At 35.5% G+C, this 20051-nt stretch overlaps 2 protein-coding genes across 2 annotated transcripts; both read right to left on the bottom strand.

Moving 5' to 3' along the window:
• Positions 1–398: 398 nt before the first annotated feature.
• Positions 399–1175, bottom strand: LOC125811589 (uncharacterized). The gene has a single exon (XM_049491110.1). It carries the CDS (start codon positions 1173–1175, stop codon positions 399–401), a length of 777 nt encoding a protein of 258 aa, XP_049347067.1.
• Positions 1176–4182: 3007 nt separating this feature from the next.
• LOC125811590 (uncharacterized) lies at positions 4183–18186 on the bottom strand. Its single transcript, XM_049491111.1, has 14 exons — positions 18045–18186; positions 16897–17436; positions 14701–15894; positions 14272–14599; positions 13436–13691; positions 13135–13351; positions 12330–12682; positions 11694–12233; positions 9637–10831; positions 9088–9429; positions 8723–8960; positions 5496–8161; positions 4914–5059; positions 4183–4459 (listed from the first exon to the last, which is right to left on the bottom strand). The coding sequence occupies exons 1-14, from the start codon at positions 18159–18161 to the stop codon at positions 4183–4185; spliced, it is 8409 nt and encodes a 2802-aa protein (XP_049347068.1). The 5' UTR covers positions 18162–18186.
• Between the last annotated feature and the right edge of the window lie 1865 nt (positions 18187–20051).

Raw genomic sequence — 20051 nt, 5'->3', positions numbered from 1 at the left:
ATTCACATGTATTTGAGATACATACGAATCTCTCTCGCCTCTCTCCCCATTTTTGTGTATCTGGTAGCAAAAATATATGTATTTAAGTGTAAGATGCGTAGAAAATTCATAATTAAAACATGTAATAATAGTATATATAGTAGTGAAATATGTTCAATTACATATTTCCATTTTTTTTCCGAACTCTTTACGAGCTCAATAAAGTTAAAGTTGAGTTCTTTCTAATAATCAATAATGACACTTCCTTTTGAAATATTATTCACAACTTCTTATCAAAATGAATTCAGCGCTAATAACCTTAGAAATTAAACTCATCAAGTTCAAATTCTACGGCAAGCGAAAATGTATATATCAAACAAATATATAATTACACATAAAAATAATTATATTATAAACTACTAACGAGGGGACATGTACATTGAAATTGTATCATCAAGACCATAACAGCCATGCCAACCAAGAACACTTTGCTTATATGGTAAAAATGTTTTCTTCTTCATATCTTTCAACACCTCCCTCTTCATCTTATAATGCAATTCATGAGCCGAATTTGATCCCATCTTCCTCCTCCTCGAGCTCGAGCTCGATCTCGATCCCTCCTTCTTAACGTCTTCTTCACGAGCTTTCTTCACCAACGCGTACTTACTCATCTCTTCCGTATTACTACTAGCTCGACTCTCAGAAGCACTTCTAAACAACAATAAGTCTTTCAATTTCCATCTTCTGTTCCATAACGATATCAATGATGAAACAGAGGACTCTGTTTTTTCCGTATCATCAATAGTTTCATCTTTTTCCTTGATTAACAAAAGATCTGATACTCTCATAGAAGAATTTAATTGAGAATTTAGAATATCTTTGTTCTTTTGTTTCATTTTCGGCGACTCAATGGGTACTATTACTTGCTTTAGCTTGATTTTCCCGCCATCAAATAACTCGTCAGCTGCTATTGTACTTTTCTCCATTATTTCATGTCCGCTAAATTCAAAAGCGAAATCATTTGTATCATCATCATTATCATTATCATGAGTAACGTTAGTATCTCCGTAGAGAGCGGAGATACGAGTAGGGCTAGTAGGAGCACTAAAAAAGAATGTTGAACCAAAATGTTGAGGACTTGAAGGTGCACTTATAAATGGAGAAGTACAAGTACTGTCGAAGTTGAAATCTGACATTTTTTTGTAGTAATTTAATTTATGGGAAAGAAATTGTGAGAGAAATGGGAAATTTTTAGTTTGAGAAAAAGTGGAGAAGTGAGAGTGATTTATATATAGGAGAAGGAAAATACAGAGAAATGGAGGAGGGAGAAGAATGGAAGTTATAGGAAAGAGGAAGGAAAGTGAATGATTTTGATTTGACTTTAATTAGAGATATTTAATTGGTGACTAAAATATGTTATTGTTTTTCATTTGGTGACTAATTACAAAAGAAAATTCATTGAACATTTGACTGGTTGTTTGGTTGCTGGTTAGAGTTATATAAGAATTAGTTATTTATGTATTTTTTTTAATAATTTGGACATGTATTAGTTATGTGGAATTCTTAATTGCTAACTATACATCGTATTTGGTGTGTTAAAATTTAGGTATAATATATAAATGTGTCTTTTACTTTACTTGATAGCATAAGAAGGAATTTTTACTTGATATAGTTGAATAAATAGACACATGTGTTTTACATGACATCCTACATGGGTAATCTGTTTTTTATATGTATTATTTCACGTAGAATTTGTATGTCTACTTGTTCAATTTACACAAGTTCAAGTGTCTACATGTGCATGTCCAAAGTTGAAGAGCATAGATGTTAGTTGAAGCTAAAGTAAAGGACACATTTATACATGGCATGACATAATACAATATAACACATAAATACACCATTTTAACTTGACTTCATTTAGTATATATGCCCCCTAACTTTGGGTGTGCACAAATAGACACTTAAGCTTGTATAAACTGAACAAATAGACACAATCGTCGTACATGGCATAATACATGTAGGATGCCACGTAAGATGAATGTGTCTATTTGTTCAATCTTATACAAGTTTAAGTGTTTACTTGTGCACACCCAAAGTTGGAGGGCATAGATGTCAGTTGAAGTCGAGTAGAAGGCACATTTATGTATTATGTCATACATAAATAAGCCTTTAACTTGGCTTCGGCTAACATCTATGCCCTTCAACTTTGGATGTGTACATGTTGACACTTAAACTTGTATAAAATGGACAAGTAGACACACACGTCCTACATGACATAATACATGTAGGATGCCACATAGGACAAGAAATTGCCATGTAGGACGTCATATAGGACGAATGTGTCTATTTGTTCAATTTTCTATAAGCTTACTTGTGGACACTTAAAGTTGAAGGACATAAATGTCAGTTGAAGCTAAGTTAAAAAACATGTTTATATATTATACTTTTTTCAAAAGTATTGCCCAACAAAATACTGGAAAAATCCAAAAACATTTCAGAAAAATGGCTCCTTCATTCATACCAAACACACCCTTAGGTTATTATATTTAGTTGGTTTAGTTAGGGTCAGAGATGTGGTGCTGCTATATATATAATCACCAATTGTACCCAAAATATATATATATATTCTCACCAATAACCCTTAAGCTTTTTTTAAATATAAAATAAAAATTTGGGATTATGGATGATTAGATAGACATTAATCTTTCTTTCTCAATTAAACAGCTAGCCAAACAAGACAACAAGGGAAATTAGAAAATAGAAATTTTAAAATTTTATTGTCACGGTTTTCAACCAATTTATATATATATATATATAACAACAAAAGTTTATGAGGTAATGAGATATTAACATTACAAAAAAAATAAAAATTCTTGCTTGTGTTTGGGTCAACATAACACGTGAGATATTTACATTATAATACAGATAAATTTATGTTTTTTTATTAATAAACACGTTCATGGTGGGTATTTCCTTTTTATAAATAATTTGGGACAGTTGACATAGACAAATTGTGTTGTTGTTTATTTAGATTCTAGATGGCCGATCATTGTTGATTTCCATTACTATGCAAATACCAATATTAAATCACATAGATTGAACACTACGATAAAAACAGTTTTTAGCGACAATAAATATAGAGTAAAAAGTGCTAAAGTCTTTACTAACATTAGTATCTAATTAATGTTGTTATAGACTTAAGAGATATTTATAAAAAGTACTAATTATCATTAAATAATTACCAATAAAAATCATTTTTGATATAGTGATCATGATTTTATATATAATGAAAAGCCATCGTTTCTAGGGATTAAAGTACAATTCCCTTTTTTGCACGTATGATATATTATACCGTTTACTCACTCATGTTTTTATATAGAGAAAAGGGTTCGAAATATATTTGAAGATCGAAATTGTTGTAACAATTTCAAACTTTGAGCAGGACCTATTACCCCTGCATTATTTAATAATGTATTTTAAAGATATATATGTGCCCACGTGGACAAGTTACTATTTATAATGATGCAATATTTATGATGTCCACGTAGACACACATATACCTTTAAAATACACTATTAAATAGTGCATGGGTAAAAGGTTCTTCCCAAAGCTTGGTATTGTTACAACAATTTCAGTCAAAGTTCGGATATATTTCAAACATTTTTCCCTTTTATATATATTCAAACCAAGCAACAACAAAAAAAGAAGAAAATCACTAGTATTTTAGCCTCCAAAAGAAAGTACAACACACCAAGTACATAAGAGTTTTATGATACTTTGGCTACTAGATTTCCAACTAGACTAGACCTGGGACTAGGCTACATATGCATTAGTCCTATTTCCTAAGTACAATATACTACAAATAAATGAATCTTAAGTTGAATATACTATCTTGATATCACAATAAAACAACTCTCGCAAATTATGGATCTTTTTGAGTAAACTGAATATCTTACGAGAAAATATTAGACCATAGATGACAAGCTAATGTTTTATCTGTGAGGTTGAACAACATACGAGTAAACATTAGCAACCTAAAAAATGACATTTAAGTAAATCAGCCCATATCACATTTATAACACAAAACATGTCAAGAACATAAAAGAGTTCACTTCACCTTAATTCCTTGCATTCAAAGCAACAAGATTGCATAAAAAGTGAAGAAAATCATAAAAGTGAGGACTATATTGTTAGCATGATTTACTACTTTTTTCCTTTTCCCTTTCTAGATTTTTTGGACTTGGCCTTGGCCTTCCCCTTTGGCTGCTTCTTTTCAGTGGCCTTGTTACTGCTTTCAGAATAGGCCGCGATAGACGGTGACTCTATCTCTTCATCTTCAACACACACTGTATTACCTTGTTCCTCACATGAATCCTTCAATGTTGTTGGTACAATGCATTGACTCAATAAAGCTTCAATATTGGGCTTTCTTGACAGCAAACTCTTCAATAGTTGTTCAGCTTTTGCTACTTCCAAGTTGCTGTATAGCATCAATGCAACAATTCATCATCAAGAGTTTTTATTCCAAAAAAAGAGAAAGAAATGGAACTATTGCCTCAACAAACTTATAAATGTATGTGTAAGCGTGACGACAAGTAGTTGGAACAAAACATTTGTTAATAGGATGACAACAATGACATACTAGTGTAATCACACAAGTGGGGTCTAGGGAGGATGGTACGTATGCAGCCTTACCCCTTACGTTGTGGAGGTAGAAATGTTGTTTCCGATAGGACATTACTATAAAAGAAAAGGGCTCAAGAAAGGATTACATCAGGAGCTAAAGCCATAGTTCCTAAGATGGAATGCTTTTAGCATGAAAGAAACTTTTCGAAATGGATATATTTTGAACGTCCAAAACAACTTTGGAAGTGTACATCTAAACAAGAGCGACCTATAAATGCAAGTAGCACGATGGTAAGAAAGCATCATACCTCGTATCCAAAAATGAATGGAGCTGTTGCAGCTCTTGAAGCATACGTTGCATTTCCTCAGCCATGTCCTCACCAGCGTCAGGCTTCTTCAGCTCAGGCAGAGTAATGGCAGCAGTCAAGAACTTTATGTGCATATTTATTTCCTCCTAAAAAAAAATAAGTTTAGTACCTTAATAATAATTATTCATAAACATACACTCAAACTTGGCCTATGCGGGCAAGTAAGCACTCCAACATTGAGAGACACGTCTAGAGACATTAACTCGGTCACATTAGTAAACACTCCAACTCTTTCCCACTATGTCTCATGGACACCTGACACTAACGTGACATATAAATTTTGGAGATGCATGTGTAGATTATCATTTTGTAAGTTGAGTGTTCAACTGACACAGTGGAATCAATTTGAGTTGAGGCGTTTAGATGTACACTCTCAAAGTTGGAGTTCTTTACTTGCCATCTAAAGGCCAGGTTGAGTGTCTATTTACGCGTTTTATGCCTAATAGTACTGTAATAATTTAATCCTTACCTAGTAGACACCTTTACAAGTTCCAAGTTATAATTAAAGAGAACTAGGATTACCTTCATCTTCTGAGCGACAGTCGAGGTAGTTCCATTGTTTTCACTGCCAATAAGCTTCAAAAAATCAGATACTTCTTGAAACAAGTCCCAATTCACTTGTTGCAGATTCTGCTCCGACGGAGGAGAGACTTCAGAACATGGCACTGTCAAAATCTTTGGTTGGTCAGAACAATCCGAGGAAGAAGTAGCATCCGGATTAGTCATGACTTCCGAAACTGTGGAATTAGGAGCTTGTGACTCATTTCTAGCCGGAAACAGCAAGTCAAAAATGTCTTCTATATTGCAGTTTGTTCCCAACTGCACATGAATGACATTAGGAAGCTTTCTGGTGGTATTCTCACGCAGGTTAACACACAAAAGAGGATCTCCAGCAATTTGAAATGCTTCCCCGATTTCACTGATCTGGAAGTACCTCCGCTTCAAACATGGAAAAAGAATGCCATAGAAATACTTTGGAAGCTGGTTCCTAACATCGTTGTTTCTGAGCACAAAGGAAAGAACATCATAGTATTTCCCACTGTTCACACACAGCAAACATAGGACAACAACCAATCTCATAACCAATAGCTTATAGTATGCCTCAAAATTTATCCCCGATCGTGTAATCCAAAGAGCTGTATTGCCTTTATTGAAAAGGAATTGTTGTACCATCGTAAGAACAGACTGATAAAACTTTTCCAAAGACTGTTGGTTAATAATAGCAACCTTGGAAGTGTGTAGGACCTCAGACTTCTCGGAAATCAGCCATTCCACCAATGATGATTTTGTAGTGAAAAAGAACCCTTTAGACTGTGACACCAAAATCAAAAAGCGCTCAACAAGATACAAGAAACAACCAGGGGAGATATAGTCACTTAGTCTGCTCCAGTTCACAATATAGGTATCTTGTAATGCTTCATAAAATTTCTCAACTAATGTAACCTCCATAGCTTCACTTGGAACAATATCTTTAGCTAAACGAGACTCGGAAATTTTGCCTCCACAAGCATTGCCTGATTGATATTCTTCCATTTTTGTCGCTCTAATGCAGCTGAGAATTTCCATGAATGATTTCCATGATTCTGTTGGAACTCTTCCAACAATTTTCTTGTACAAATCTTCAGATAGTTTTCCGGAGGCCAGCCATATGATCATCACTCTTCCAATCTGTCCATAGCTCAAAGGACCTCTGAAGTTAACATCTTGATGGATGAATTCTTGCAACAAGTCACGGGAAAGCTCGGTTCTCCTTAGAGAAATGATATTCTCCATCAACGATTGTCGGGGGTCAAGGGGGAAGGCTATCTCAAAGTATTTTGTTGACAGTGTCAAGAAATTCCGTAGTCTCCACTGAGAACTCTTAGAATCAAGCTCCTTGGACTCACTTAAAAATTTAGCAATCTCATATATGTTTAGAAGGCACATGCTTTGCCGGAAATGAGACATTGAAGTTGCAGCCGACTTATAGATGGACTCGAGAGTATCCAGAACCTTCAAGCCAACAATAAGTAATTCGGTATGCCAGTGTTGTCGAGCAGCATAAATAAAATGCCGAGCATCAACAAATACAATCTTTTTGCTCCGTCGGATGAAGCTTTGGTGAATTTTTTTCACCCATTCAGCAGCAGGATGCAACAGTGCATATGTAACATTAAGATCATTCAATTGCTGCCTAGCACCAAAGTAATTTACGCAGAAATTACATAAGATGTTATACTTTCCGAAGTTTTCAATCTCAAGGCCCTGGAGAGATTCTATTAGATCAAAGATAGTCTTCTTCCACAAATTCCAAAAGTGAAGCAGTGTCCTTACACTGACTTGGCTGCATAAAACCAATTCTTCTGAACTCATCACATTGGCTGATAAATTATCATCCCAAATATACTTTGCCACGTTAGTTTCACAATGAACATCCAATATTTTTCTACAACTCAAAATTTCACCGATTGGACTGTTACATTTCTGAGACGCGACATAACCGTGCTTCAAGCCAGACCAATCACTTGACTCGTTTGATAAAACTTTAATCACGGTGCACGTGGTTTCAGAATTGGATCCATGCATCGCAAACGACATGGCCTTTTCCAAAAGTTCCTTTTTTTCTGAAAATGACTTCAAAGGCCAACCTTTACCTCCTGAGATCCACAGAGAGTTAGAGAGAACATAAAGAAGAACAAGTGATGATGCCTTGCCAAAATCCCCATCCTTTGCTGTTATATCCGCTTCACGAAGAATATTCCCTTCCAGCCGGGCAATTTCTGCAGCTTCAGTGAAGTTCCCTAACTCTTCTTCTAACAACAGCAACTCATCAAGGCACCCCAAAGACTTCAACAAATTGCGTTTCATGTCAATTCTAGGGAATGCTTTCACAAATCTCATCATGGAAACTCGGTCGTTGAGCTCAAAATAATGTAACCCGCAATTGCTCAGGAACTCCTCTTCCATTTTGTCAATTTCAGTCTCTCTTTCCCCCACTGTACTACACTGAGCAGCATCGTGTTTCCAGTACTCAACATATTGCAAACCCAAGTCAAAACACTTTCCTTTGGTGCAAACTGATAAGCACTCTGAGAAATGACTGCCTTTTGCATAAACTCTGGCAGCCTGCTCATAGCATCCAGCCAGTGTAAAACACTCAGCGGCTTTAATCAGCTCAGGTTTTCCACACTTCTCCAAATAAATTTGTCCTGCGGGTAAGTTTAGAAAGTTAAGAAAACGATCAAAAAACAACATTATTTAGTCATGATGTAAGGTTACCGTGATGCAAAGAAAGACCAGGAAAAGATTCTCTAGTCATCAACTCAGAACACCATAAAAAGAATGTGAGTGAAGTAAAAAGTCCATAGAGGTTCTTTTTTTATGACATAGAAATCTGTCTAGAGCAAAACCTTTGGGCCAACCATATTCTTCTCCACTTAATACTAGACATAGTTCATTTAGCACAAGACTCGAACTTAAATAAGTCACTCGAGGTCTACCTAGCATAGCAGTACAGTTCATTATTACTAACAGAAATCTTCTGAGATGTATATAACTAGAGCTCAAAATTCGATACAAGTATTTGATACTCCCTCCGTTTCAATTTGTTTGTCTGGATTTTGACTTGGCACAAAGTTTAAGGAAGTAAAGAAGACAAAAAAATAATTGAAAACGGAGGGAGTAAATGGAAATGAAGAAATGTTCTAATAAAACACTAGAAAATGCCTAGCAAAGAAGGAACTCTTGAGAAAGTAAACACCAAATGTTACCTGCCCGTTCATACTCCCTCAAATCATAAAAACATTCTGCTGCTGCCTCAAACCTCCCAATCGAGTCAAAAATTTCAGCCGCTTGACGTAGGTAGGTGGAAGACTCTTTGGAATTTGAATCATGAATTCTCTCAGCAGCTGCCCTGAATCCAGCTGCCTTTGCCCTTTTCTCCCAATTCCTTTCTCCTGCTTTTTCAAAGCACATGATTGCCATCTCATAATTCTTTTCCCAAAAGAGCTGCATGATAACATCAAAGCACTTAATCAGGGCCAATTAATGCTCAGATGTAAAGCAACACAAGAGTGAGACTTGAACAGATGAATTTGTTAATAGAAATAAGACGAGGCAAATCAACTGGACCGACCTTCACTCCCCTCGACTTCCACTCCTCCGGGGTGCTAGAAGTTTGCATTGCTTGTGCAAGTGAATCATTTATCTCCCTTGTTTCCACTAGACACAATCCTCTCCAGTAGTCAAACATAGGCTTGGAAAATTCTTCAACACTCTCACAAATCCATAACCTTTGTCTTGTTCGAGTGATAGCAACATAAAGCTGTTTTAGTTCAGAACACAATAGACAATGTCGTTCTTCACAGAAATTTGGGCAGGATATATCTACTACAACTTTTCCTTTCATAAACTCATATACCACTCTCCACTGATTTCTAAGTGGCGATGACCCGAAAAAATTGTACAGCAGTACATCCTGCAAAAGATCAAAGAAGGAAATAAGATGATAAAAGTAAAGCTATCAACCAGTAGATGGGATGGGTAAATGAAGCAGTTATATCGAATATCATTAAAAACCTTGGCTACACATAAATATGTTGAATATCATTAAAAAGAAAACAGATTTGATTGATACTAACAATTGAAATCCCAAGAATAATAATTAAGCAAATTTAGGACTTGCCTGAAATTCCAAACCCTTGCATTCAACAATAGTCAAAATAAGTGCTTGCCTTCCAATATAACCGGAGATTTCCTTCTTCGCAGATTCATCCCGCACTAAGATTACCTGCTCTGCACCAAAACCTATCATTTTTTCTCCAATACGTCCAGTATTCCCAAAAATAGTTAGAATTGCATTTTCATCAGCTCCGGGCTTCAACAATACCGGAGCCTCACCATAAATAAGACTTGTTTCAGGTTTCAAGAAATCAACAGAGTGAGGGAAATAATGGCAAAGCAAATCAACTACACTCTGTGCTAGTTTGAGTACACCGGCATGTGTCCGGAAGTTCTGAAGCAACTGAAAAACAGGTGATAAATGTCCCTTGTCTTTTCTATGGGAAACTTCATCACCCTTTGAATCCATGACAAACTCGGTATAGAATAGATTCCTAATGTCTTCAAACCTGAAATCTATCCCCCTAGCAATTGTTTGTGCTGTATCACCAGAGAAAACAAATCCTTCTTCGACATTTCTACAAATATATTTGAACAACGCTATCTGTCTCATTGTGAGATCTTGAACTTCATCAATATACACAAAATCTACTTTGTCACCATCGAGATGCTGATACTTTAGCCGACTATGAAGATCATTAACCAAATCAGCTATATCATATTCAGCACGCTCCATCTTCATCTTTTCATAATCCTGAAAAATACCATATATTCTATCTCTTTTTTCTGCACTTATCGAAGAGACTCGATGTTCGGACATTGAAATATAATCCTCTTTGCTGAGTTTCCCATCATGAAAATCTCCTGATTTTAATCCTCCTTTTATATGAGAAAGAATTTCAGTAAACACCCTTGAATGATCAAGATTTTTCGTCAACACAGTATTGAAGTGAGGCCAATACGAGCTACAGAAGCATTCGTAGTTGACCTCCTTCTCTCTTATGAAGGATCTTAAAGCAGCTGACCTCAAACTTCTGTCTTCAAACAGGTCCCACTTCAAATGGAACCTATCAAAGTAGGAAGAACCTATTGTTCCATCAAGCATCAATAAGAACTTGTGAAATGTGATCACAAGAGGGTATTTCATGTAAGGAATGCCAATAAAAGAGTTCGGTAAATCTCTAAACTGTGTCGTCCCATCCAAATCATCAATTTCAAGCAAGCTGTTTTCTGCTGAGAAACTTCCACCACAAGCAAAGCTGCAAAATTAAGAATGCACACCTCTAAATTGGATAAAAATAAAAACTTTGTTGAATCTTATAGCCGCAACACTAACTCACCTGAAAAACATGTCTGAACTAATAAATCATAATAACATAAAAAACAAGCAATTAGAAGTGTGAAAATCTACGACACGCCCAGCTACAATTCATTTAAACTAGCTCACCAAATTGTCAAGTTTATGGGAAGAGTTGTTATCATGTGAATACCTTAACTACCTACCTGCATTCCTACTTGTTTATAAAGCTAAGAGAAATTTGGAAATGCAAATACTATGTGTTAGTAGAGGTTAAGAACACCGACTTTTATAGGTTGCAATTTGACAATAAAAGATTTAGGTAGGTCACACAGCAGCAAATGTTTTCAAAATATAAAAGGCAGCACTAAATCAATTAAACTTCATTCCGAATATCAATAACCATGGCATCTAGCTCTCATTAGACATATGCAAATACAAAACAAGCAAGCATATAATTAATTGTTATGAACTGTTTTAATAACCTAGAAATCTCGATGGCCAGTGGCGCACTGAGTAAAACTCGGTGGAGAATGGGCCACCCTCCAGTCCTCCTCCCTTCTTAAACTTAAGGACCAGGTGGGGTTCAAACCCCTGACTCATGCCTAGACGACATCACACTTTGCGCTCTTACCCCTAGACCAAAGCCCTAAAGCTATAACTAAATGTTCCATAATTGCAAGTACATATGATACAACGGAGATTATTTTCCAATATTAAACATTACACTTTAGTTCAAGGTTTCATTAGTCATCAAGGATCAAGCATGCAACTTATTAAAGCAAGCAGCTCCAGTAAACTCAGACAACAAGATTAGGACTCACCTTTTCAACTGAGAAATCTGCTGTTTGACAGCATAACAAAGTTTCGGACTAACAGTCACGAAAAGTTGACGCAGGGTTTCACTGCTAGCCTCTCCTACACATTGATTATCCTCATCTGCTTCCCCTTCAAATCGATTTACTTCTTGCTTCCCTGCTTTATTTAATCCTTCAACAGAACTGTGATGTTGTTGCTCCTTCTGCAATAATTTCATGGTCAAAACTGTGGTTTTCCCCGTGCCTGAGCGACCAAGGATGAAACTGCTTCTACTAAATTGGATTATCTCCCTCTCTTCATTAGTAACTTCAAAAGGGAGATCTAATGCTTCACCATGGTGATCAAAGAGCAAATGATTGACAACACCAGATGATAATGAGTAAAACTTCATCAATAACAAGCTTTCGCTGACTCTTGAATGTTCAACACAATTTCTACCATCTTCCGCACCAGTTGATTCATGATTCAATTGGCTCTCACTAGAAATGCTTTTATACTGACTTATCTCACGACAAAGCATCCAAATCTTCGGAACTTCCAAGTCCCTGTACAAACATGAGAAGGTTAAAATAAAATTTACAAGAAGCAATTGTCGTTCATCGTAATACTTGAATCTACAGAGCACAAAAGAATTAGTTTACCCCTCAAGATACTTCTCCTTGCAAAGCTTAATGAATTCATCAGTGTACATTGAAAATATGTTATCAAGACGTTTCAACAACTTTGCAACCTCCTCCAAGGGTAATACATCCCAAACCTTCAGCACTTGAGTATAGGTGGAGTATTTCTGAATATCAATAGAGCAAACAGCATACCGCCCTTCAACCTTAAATTGTTGTACAATTTGAGATGAGCTCTCAGAAATTGAATCCACATTCTTTCTCTTGGGACGCCATCCACTGGCCAGCTTAACCAGAAGACTTATCACAGACTTCCTCAACCGGGAGGATGTTAACTTTACAAATGACTTTCTAAAATTGTCACTGAAGAGTACCTGAGCAACCATGCGGAAGAAAATACATCATGATGGCCAAGTAAACTCACAAGTACAGGAATCATGTATTTATGTGTGACAAATAATACTGACCAAAGTTTAGCTTCAATGAGTGAAGCAGACACTAAGAAAGAACAAACTTATAAAATGGACAAAGACAGATGTTTGCCATTGACTATAACTGATGCAAGTAGAACACACAAAACTTAGAATTATAGGTGCACCGGGCCAGGAGCAAGTGTCGTGGTAATGCTAATGCAAGACGACACTTTAGAAGTGAAGCACAATTGTTCCAAATAAGGAAGTAAACCATAAGAAAAACAGCATGCATTACTCATTAATGTATCAAAAGCTTAACATAAAACAGCCATATGCAACCTTTGGACTGTATCTATGTGAGTGACACAATTCTAAAATTTACAAAGCAAGAGAACTAAAGCACAAGATTTTACCTTCCATCGTTGAGATTTGAACAAAATACTGTCTGCATTAAGTAAATCATCCAGCTGATCATATTGTTTCTTAACATCTAAAATTGTTGTCCTCATGTCATTGTCTTCATCAGCATGAAAGAAGCATTGACGTTCCTTGGCGTCCAGAACTAATGCTTCCCACACAGAGTTGCTATTAAGTAATGTTGGCTCATTGCCAAGAATCCATAGACAGTGCCTACCAAGAATAAAACCCTGAAATGTCAGCATAGAAGAATAAAGATCTAGATGTCATGAAACAGCAACAAAGATTGATCCATACCGAGCCCTGGTCAAAGCAACATTAGCCCTTTGAAGACTAGACAAGAAACCAATTGATCCGCCTAAATTAGATCTCACCGTAGATATTATAATGATATCTTCCTCCCCTCCCTGAAATCCATCTACTGACTTCACCTTAACTTCAAAACCCTCAAGGTTATCATACCTCCGCCCAAGTTTACCTTTTATAGCCAAAACTTGTGCAGCATAAGGTGATATAACACCAATGCTGAGTTTCTTCCTGGAGCCACCCCAACCTGTGTAGAAGAAGATAACAAAAACTAAAATAAAAAACTGGAAAAGCATTTAAGCTACAAAGAAGCTCCCACTCATGCAAAACCGACAATAATAACATACCCAGTGTCATCGCACAACTGGGGTCTGGGGAAGGTAGGATGTATGTTACCCCTACATTTGTGGGGTAGAGAGGCAGTCGTCACAATTAAAACATTAATTAAGAGAGCACAAACTTGATATTTGAAAGAGTGCAGTCGTCACAAGCAAATCAAGTTGTTGCACATCACTCAATCAAGTTTGCTAGTGGAAATTTTGTAATCAAAGACTCGATGACACAAGCCCAAATACAAAATTTGGGTCAGAAGCAACAACAACACAATAATGAATAAACCCAGTATAATCCCACAAGTGGGGTCTGGGGAGTGTGGAGTGTACGCAGAACTTACACCTAAATTTGGGATTAAATCATTCCCTTCAATACCCTGATACACCTATCGGTACCATCTTACATCATCTTTTGAACAAGAAAAAAATTATCGTTGATTTCAAGTTTAAAGACAAAAGAGCATTTCAGGAAATATTCTAACCATAAAATTGTACCTTTATACAAGTTGTCCACTATCTTCATCACTAAAGCCACCTCAACCATATTCCTTCGGCTATGTCCAACATCATCCATTTCTTCTTTACCCAACGGAACATTTATAAAGGAATACGGGCCAAAACATCTTCCTGGAAGATACCTTTTCTCATATGTTTTATATTTTACATCAGGGGAATCACAAATTTGCTTACGATAGAAACTTGAATTTGGAAATTGGCTAATTGATGGATGCATTCGGTACTGTATGTTAAGCAAATGTCTAGAATGACCCAGAGAACTGAGTCTTTCAAAAAGGCTCCTTCCAAAGTCAGCTTCTTCAGAAACCTGTAGAGTAACAAAATTGTGTAAAAAGAAGTTATAGTGACAAGATATCAGTTGAACTTGCAATTCCTTTAAATTGCACACATGAAAGGCAGCAAACTTACTCGACTCATGACTGCTGCGGGCAGTTGACACTCATCGCCCATCAACACAGTATGCCTCAGACATGGTAGTTGAAAGGGTATGACAGATTCACACTCCTTCAACTGGGCAGCTTCATCAACAATTAATAAGTCAAATGGCTTTATATCCAGTGGATGAAGCTTATACGAACTTGAAGCCGTACAGAAAACCAAGGAAGCCTTTTGTATACAGAATTCCCTAATCGACTCCTTGCTCATTGCACGAGGAAGACTCAGTTCTCCGAGAGATTGGCAAACATCTTTCAGAAGAAATAGGCACTGGCTTCTTAAACAAGGTAAGGACCACTCATCCAAAAATGAGTCGGAAGAGACTTCAATTGGTTGTTGACAAGAGAAGAGTTGCTCAAGATCTTTAGAGCCAAGATTGTCTTGAAATAACATTCCCTCCAAACAATCAAGTAGGGAGATAAAGCGTACCATTTTTTCAAAATTCTCCTCCCGAATAAAACTTAATGGTAGATGAGTACAGAATGTAAGCAAGCATCTTCTCAAAGATGAAGCTGTAGATTTGAACCGGGATTTGACAAAATCAATCAATGAGCTGATTTTTTCTTCTTCCTTCTGAGCTTCCTCTTGATCAGAAAGCTCCTTCAGTTTGATCAACTCATTGTCAACATATATGTTATACTGAGAAATACAATCTTCCAGAAACCCGCTCATGGAACTTATACAGTGTTTCCAACCAGTCACGGGTACGAGGCACTCCACCAGCCTATCAACACGATAATCAAGGTATATCTCCTCAATATCTTGACCAACTTTCAGACGGTACTTATTCCCAAACAAGAGAATGTCACCCAGAGGACAAATATCCATTTCTGCAGAAGGATTATTAAATGACTCACTGATCAGTTTAACTAACCGCGAAGCCACTTGTGTTATTGCTACATTTGTTGGGGCACAAGTAAGAGTTCTATACTTCATTTTCAATAGTATGAAGAGCATGACACTCATAGTCTTGGTCTTGCCTGTACCAGGTGGTCCCCATATGAGTTCAACTGAAGGCTTGTGACAACACTTCAACGAATCAAGAGAGGTCAAGATCGCCTCAGCCTGCGAATCATTCAACTTAGACAGCAGATTATTAACAACTTCTCCAGATAGTCCATCATTATTAGATGCAGAACAAACGTCACATTTATCCTCATCCTGTTTCTGCACACAAACAAGTGTCTTTTCATTCACAAAATGAACTAAGTGAACAGATGTTGATAACAGGAAAAGACAAGCATACAGTCCAAATCCATATATCTAAGGAACGAAAACAGCCGTTGAGGCTGCATGTGGAAAGAAAGAGCATGTTTCAGTTTTTGAGGAACACATAGTATTCCTTTTGAGGTCTGAACGAAAAGTATTGATATTAAGTTATCGAAACCATACACTGAGAGACAAGGCGTACAGTAGAGCATAAATTGTTTTTAACTGCTTAAGGGCACACATCACATTGCTTTTCATTGTTTAAGAGTACATATTTTCTAAAATAAAGAGTAAAGGTTTAGAAGTAATAAAAATGAAAGGAAGTTCAGTCAATTCCGACCCAAGAGACCAGTGAATCTACATTACATCTCTTAGACACAAACACAAAATTGAAAACTAACCATCAATAAAAAGATGAAACTCATTAAAAGATATCATACAACTGTTGTATATCGAAGAAGATAAATATTACTTAGCATTAGAGTAATATTATCACAAGCAACACATAACTTTTATAAACATACATACACTGCCATTTTTGTCTTTCATTTCTAAAAGAATGCTAATGTCATCTCTGTTATGTATTTTGTTCAGTCACACTTGAGAAACAAGATGACCATCACACATTAACTTGAAATATAATCTCATCGATCACTTCACACCTACGAGGCATCTAAAAGGTACTAACATATTGTACTTTATTATTGCAGCCAAGTATCAGAACCTATGTTGCTCAGACTCTCTAAAAATGTTGTCATGCCCATGTTAGATCCTTCAAAAATGCACTACCTTTGGAGGATCCAACATGCACCTAGCAGCATTTTTGAAGAGCCCGAGCAACATATAAAAAAATAAGGGATACCACGTTTGTTGATGATCTAGGATATATTAAGTACGTTAAAAGGCAGGGAGACTCTAGATGATGCTTCTAAAAGGACGTAAATCAGTAAGATTATTTACCTCATTCTCACTGCACAGAACTTTCTCAATAAGGTTCAAATTCTTTCTCATCCTCAGTGCACTCCATACTCTCTTACTTGGTAGCACATTTACCAAATACACTATATACAACGATTTTTGCTTTCTCTCAGAAATCACAATATCTCTAGCAACTTTGACTGTAAAACTAGTGGATGCATTTGAATCATCACTCTCACCGTCACTGACTCTCGTTACAAATGCAAATGTCCAGTTCCATCCAAGCCGTAGCAGGTCAGAAGCAGTTTCCAGTTTGTCACCTGAGATAATGACAATATCTCCAGGCAACGTTCGATAAGGCTCCTTTCCGTCACCAGACAGTTTCCTCCAATAGTCAACCTGAACTTTAAAAAATAGTGATCCAAGTGGTTTCTCATCAAAGGAGATCAATTCACCAAAAGGTGCTTTGTCTATGACTTCCAAAGAAGCACTAATATCAGCCCGTATTTCTTCCAGTAACGAGTAGTGAAACGATCCCAAGTAATGACCGACTGATTCAAATGATTTTGGAATCTTCTCCACCTACAAAACAGGAAACTTTCAATTAAATGAGAAACAAGTAACTTGTTCTGGCATTATGGGAAGCCATGCATTCCATTAACTTGTTGGTAGCAATCATATATAATATATATACTCCCTTCAGTTCAATTTGCTTGTCTTAATTACGTTTGTAGTCCGTTTCCAAAACAATGTCTCTTTCCTTTAACTTTTCAATGTCAACTTTTCACATGACGTGTTCAAGACATAAGAAATTTATGGAAAACAATTTTCTAGAAACACGAGTTCGAGTAAAATGACTACGAAAAACAAGTTTCACAAGTGACATTCCACCTAAGTGCCCCCTCTCCACACAACCTACCCCACACCCATCCTCCATAGCCCCCATTGCCACCACCCCACACCTTACCCCTATTCTCCATCGCGTTAGCCTAGATTATATACAAATACTCTTGAAACAATACTTTATGTGTGCTTATGCACCAAACACAAGATAAATAAGTTCAAAAATCACTTATTTCATTGAAAAATATTTCCAAATAAATATATATTTCCATAAAAAACATTTTCCTTCATACCAAACACCATTAACGAAAAATAATCTAGAAAATAGGCAAAAAAAATAAAAATACCTGGTTTTGATATAGAGTATCATCAAGAATATCTTGAACAGACCATGAGAAGACCAAATCAATGAAGTCATCTTTAAGTCCTCCTTTCTTTTTCCTAGAATTACTACTTCCTTCCATACTTTAATCACTCAAAATAAATCTTCACAATATATATTTTTTTATATAAAATAAATGTCACTGTACTCCAAATTGCTGCATACAAGGGAAAATCATTAAGTTAAATTTTGTAATAATATTATATACTCCCTAATGTGCCTAAAAAACTAATAAATAAATAGTAAATCAACTATGGAAGTCTTCATCATGAAGTAAAAAAAAAAAACAATGAACTTTAACAATATGTACGTACCAATAAAAAGATGAGATCAAATTAACTTTTTTTTTTTTTTCAAAGTTAAAAGAAATATAATGAAGCAAGCAAAACAAGAACTATTTGTACGACAAAGAGGAAAGGTGCTATAGAGATACGTGTGTACGTTTTTTGGGAAACCAAACAAACAGTCTTTTCATCTTACAAAGAAAAAAGAAGTTTCACTAAACCAATGAGAGGTATGTTTGGTAGCATATATAAAAATACATACAGTATATATTATGATTATCTCATTTGTTAAATTTTTTAAAGTTGTATACAACACAGTCTATTTGATATTAAGATATGTCTAATTAATCTATGGAGATATATGATATTAGTAATATAAAGGATTTATGTACGTATTAGTATGATTAAATTCACAATTATCAGTTACAACATCCTTTCCACTATATAAACCAAACACTCCATACAAAATACAATACATTAATCTCAGTATAGCTAGTACAAGCATTAAAAATACATCATTTAATATTATTCTTATACACCCTACAAAATAATCTGTAAAATTATTTCGAGATTATAATACTGAGACCATTTAGCTAAAATAATATGTAAATTCAATCTCCAACTTAATTGTAGATTGTATTATATTATCCCATGAATCAAACAACCCTTGAATACTTTATGTTTATTTTTTACATATAACATTATTTTTTATTAATTATGATTAATTTATATGTTCTCTCATACTAATAAAGTTATCTTATGATAAAGTGATCTCATGATTCATTAAGAGTTGGTATTGAAGACTTGAAGGTGCACTTATATATGAAGAAGTACAAGTACTGTCGAAGTTGAAATCTGACATTTTTGTAGTAATTTAATTTATGGGTAAGAAATTGTGTGAGAAATGGGAAATTTTTAGTTTGAGAAAAAGTGGAGAAGTGAGAATGATTTATATATAGGAGAAGGAAAATACAGAGAAATGGAGGAGGGAGAAGAATGGAAGTAATAGGAAAGAGGAAGGAAAGTGAATGATTTTGATTTGACTTTAATTAGAGATATTTAATTGGTCTTAATATTTTATTTTATTTTTCATTTGGTGATTAATTACAAAAGAAAATTCATTGAACATTTCACTGGTTGTTTGGTTGCTGGTTAGAGTTATACAAGAATTAGTTATTTATGTATTCTTTTTAATAATTTGAACATGTATTAGTTATGTGGAATTCTTAATTGCTAACTATACATCGTATGTGGTGTGTTAAAATTTAGGTATAATACATAAACATGTCTTTTACCTGACTTCTGATAGCATCTATGTCCTCCAACTTTGGGCGTACATAAGTAGGAACTTTTACTTGTTTAAAGTTGAATAAATAAACACATGTGTTTTACATGAGATCCTACATGGTAATCTGTTTCCTTCGTGTATTATTCCATGCATGACCAAAATTGGAGTGCATAGATGTCAGTAGAAGCCAAAGTAAATGACACATTTATATATGGCATGACATGATACATAAAGGCATAACACATAAATACACTATTTAACTTGACTTCATTTGACATTTATACCCTCCAACTTTGGTATGCACAAGTAAACACTATAAAACTGAACAAATAGACTCATTCGTCCTACATGGCATAATGCATGTAGGACGCCACGTAGGACACAAAATTTCTATGTAGGA

This window comes from Solanum verrucosum, unplaced genomic scaffold (assembly GCF_900185275.1).
Source record: "Solanum verrucosum unplaced genomic scaffold, falcon-dt-bn FXZP01000238.1, whole genome shotgun sequence".
Lineage (NCBI taxonomy): Eukaryota > Viridiplantae > Streptophyta > Magnoliopsida > Solanales > Solanaceae > Solanum > Solanum verrucosum.
The sequence above is the reverse complement of the archived record's forward strand: the minus strand, read 5'-3'. Positions and strand labels throughout refer to the sequence as shown.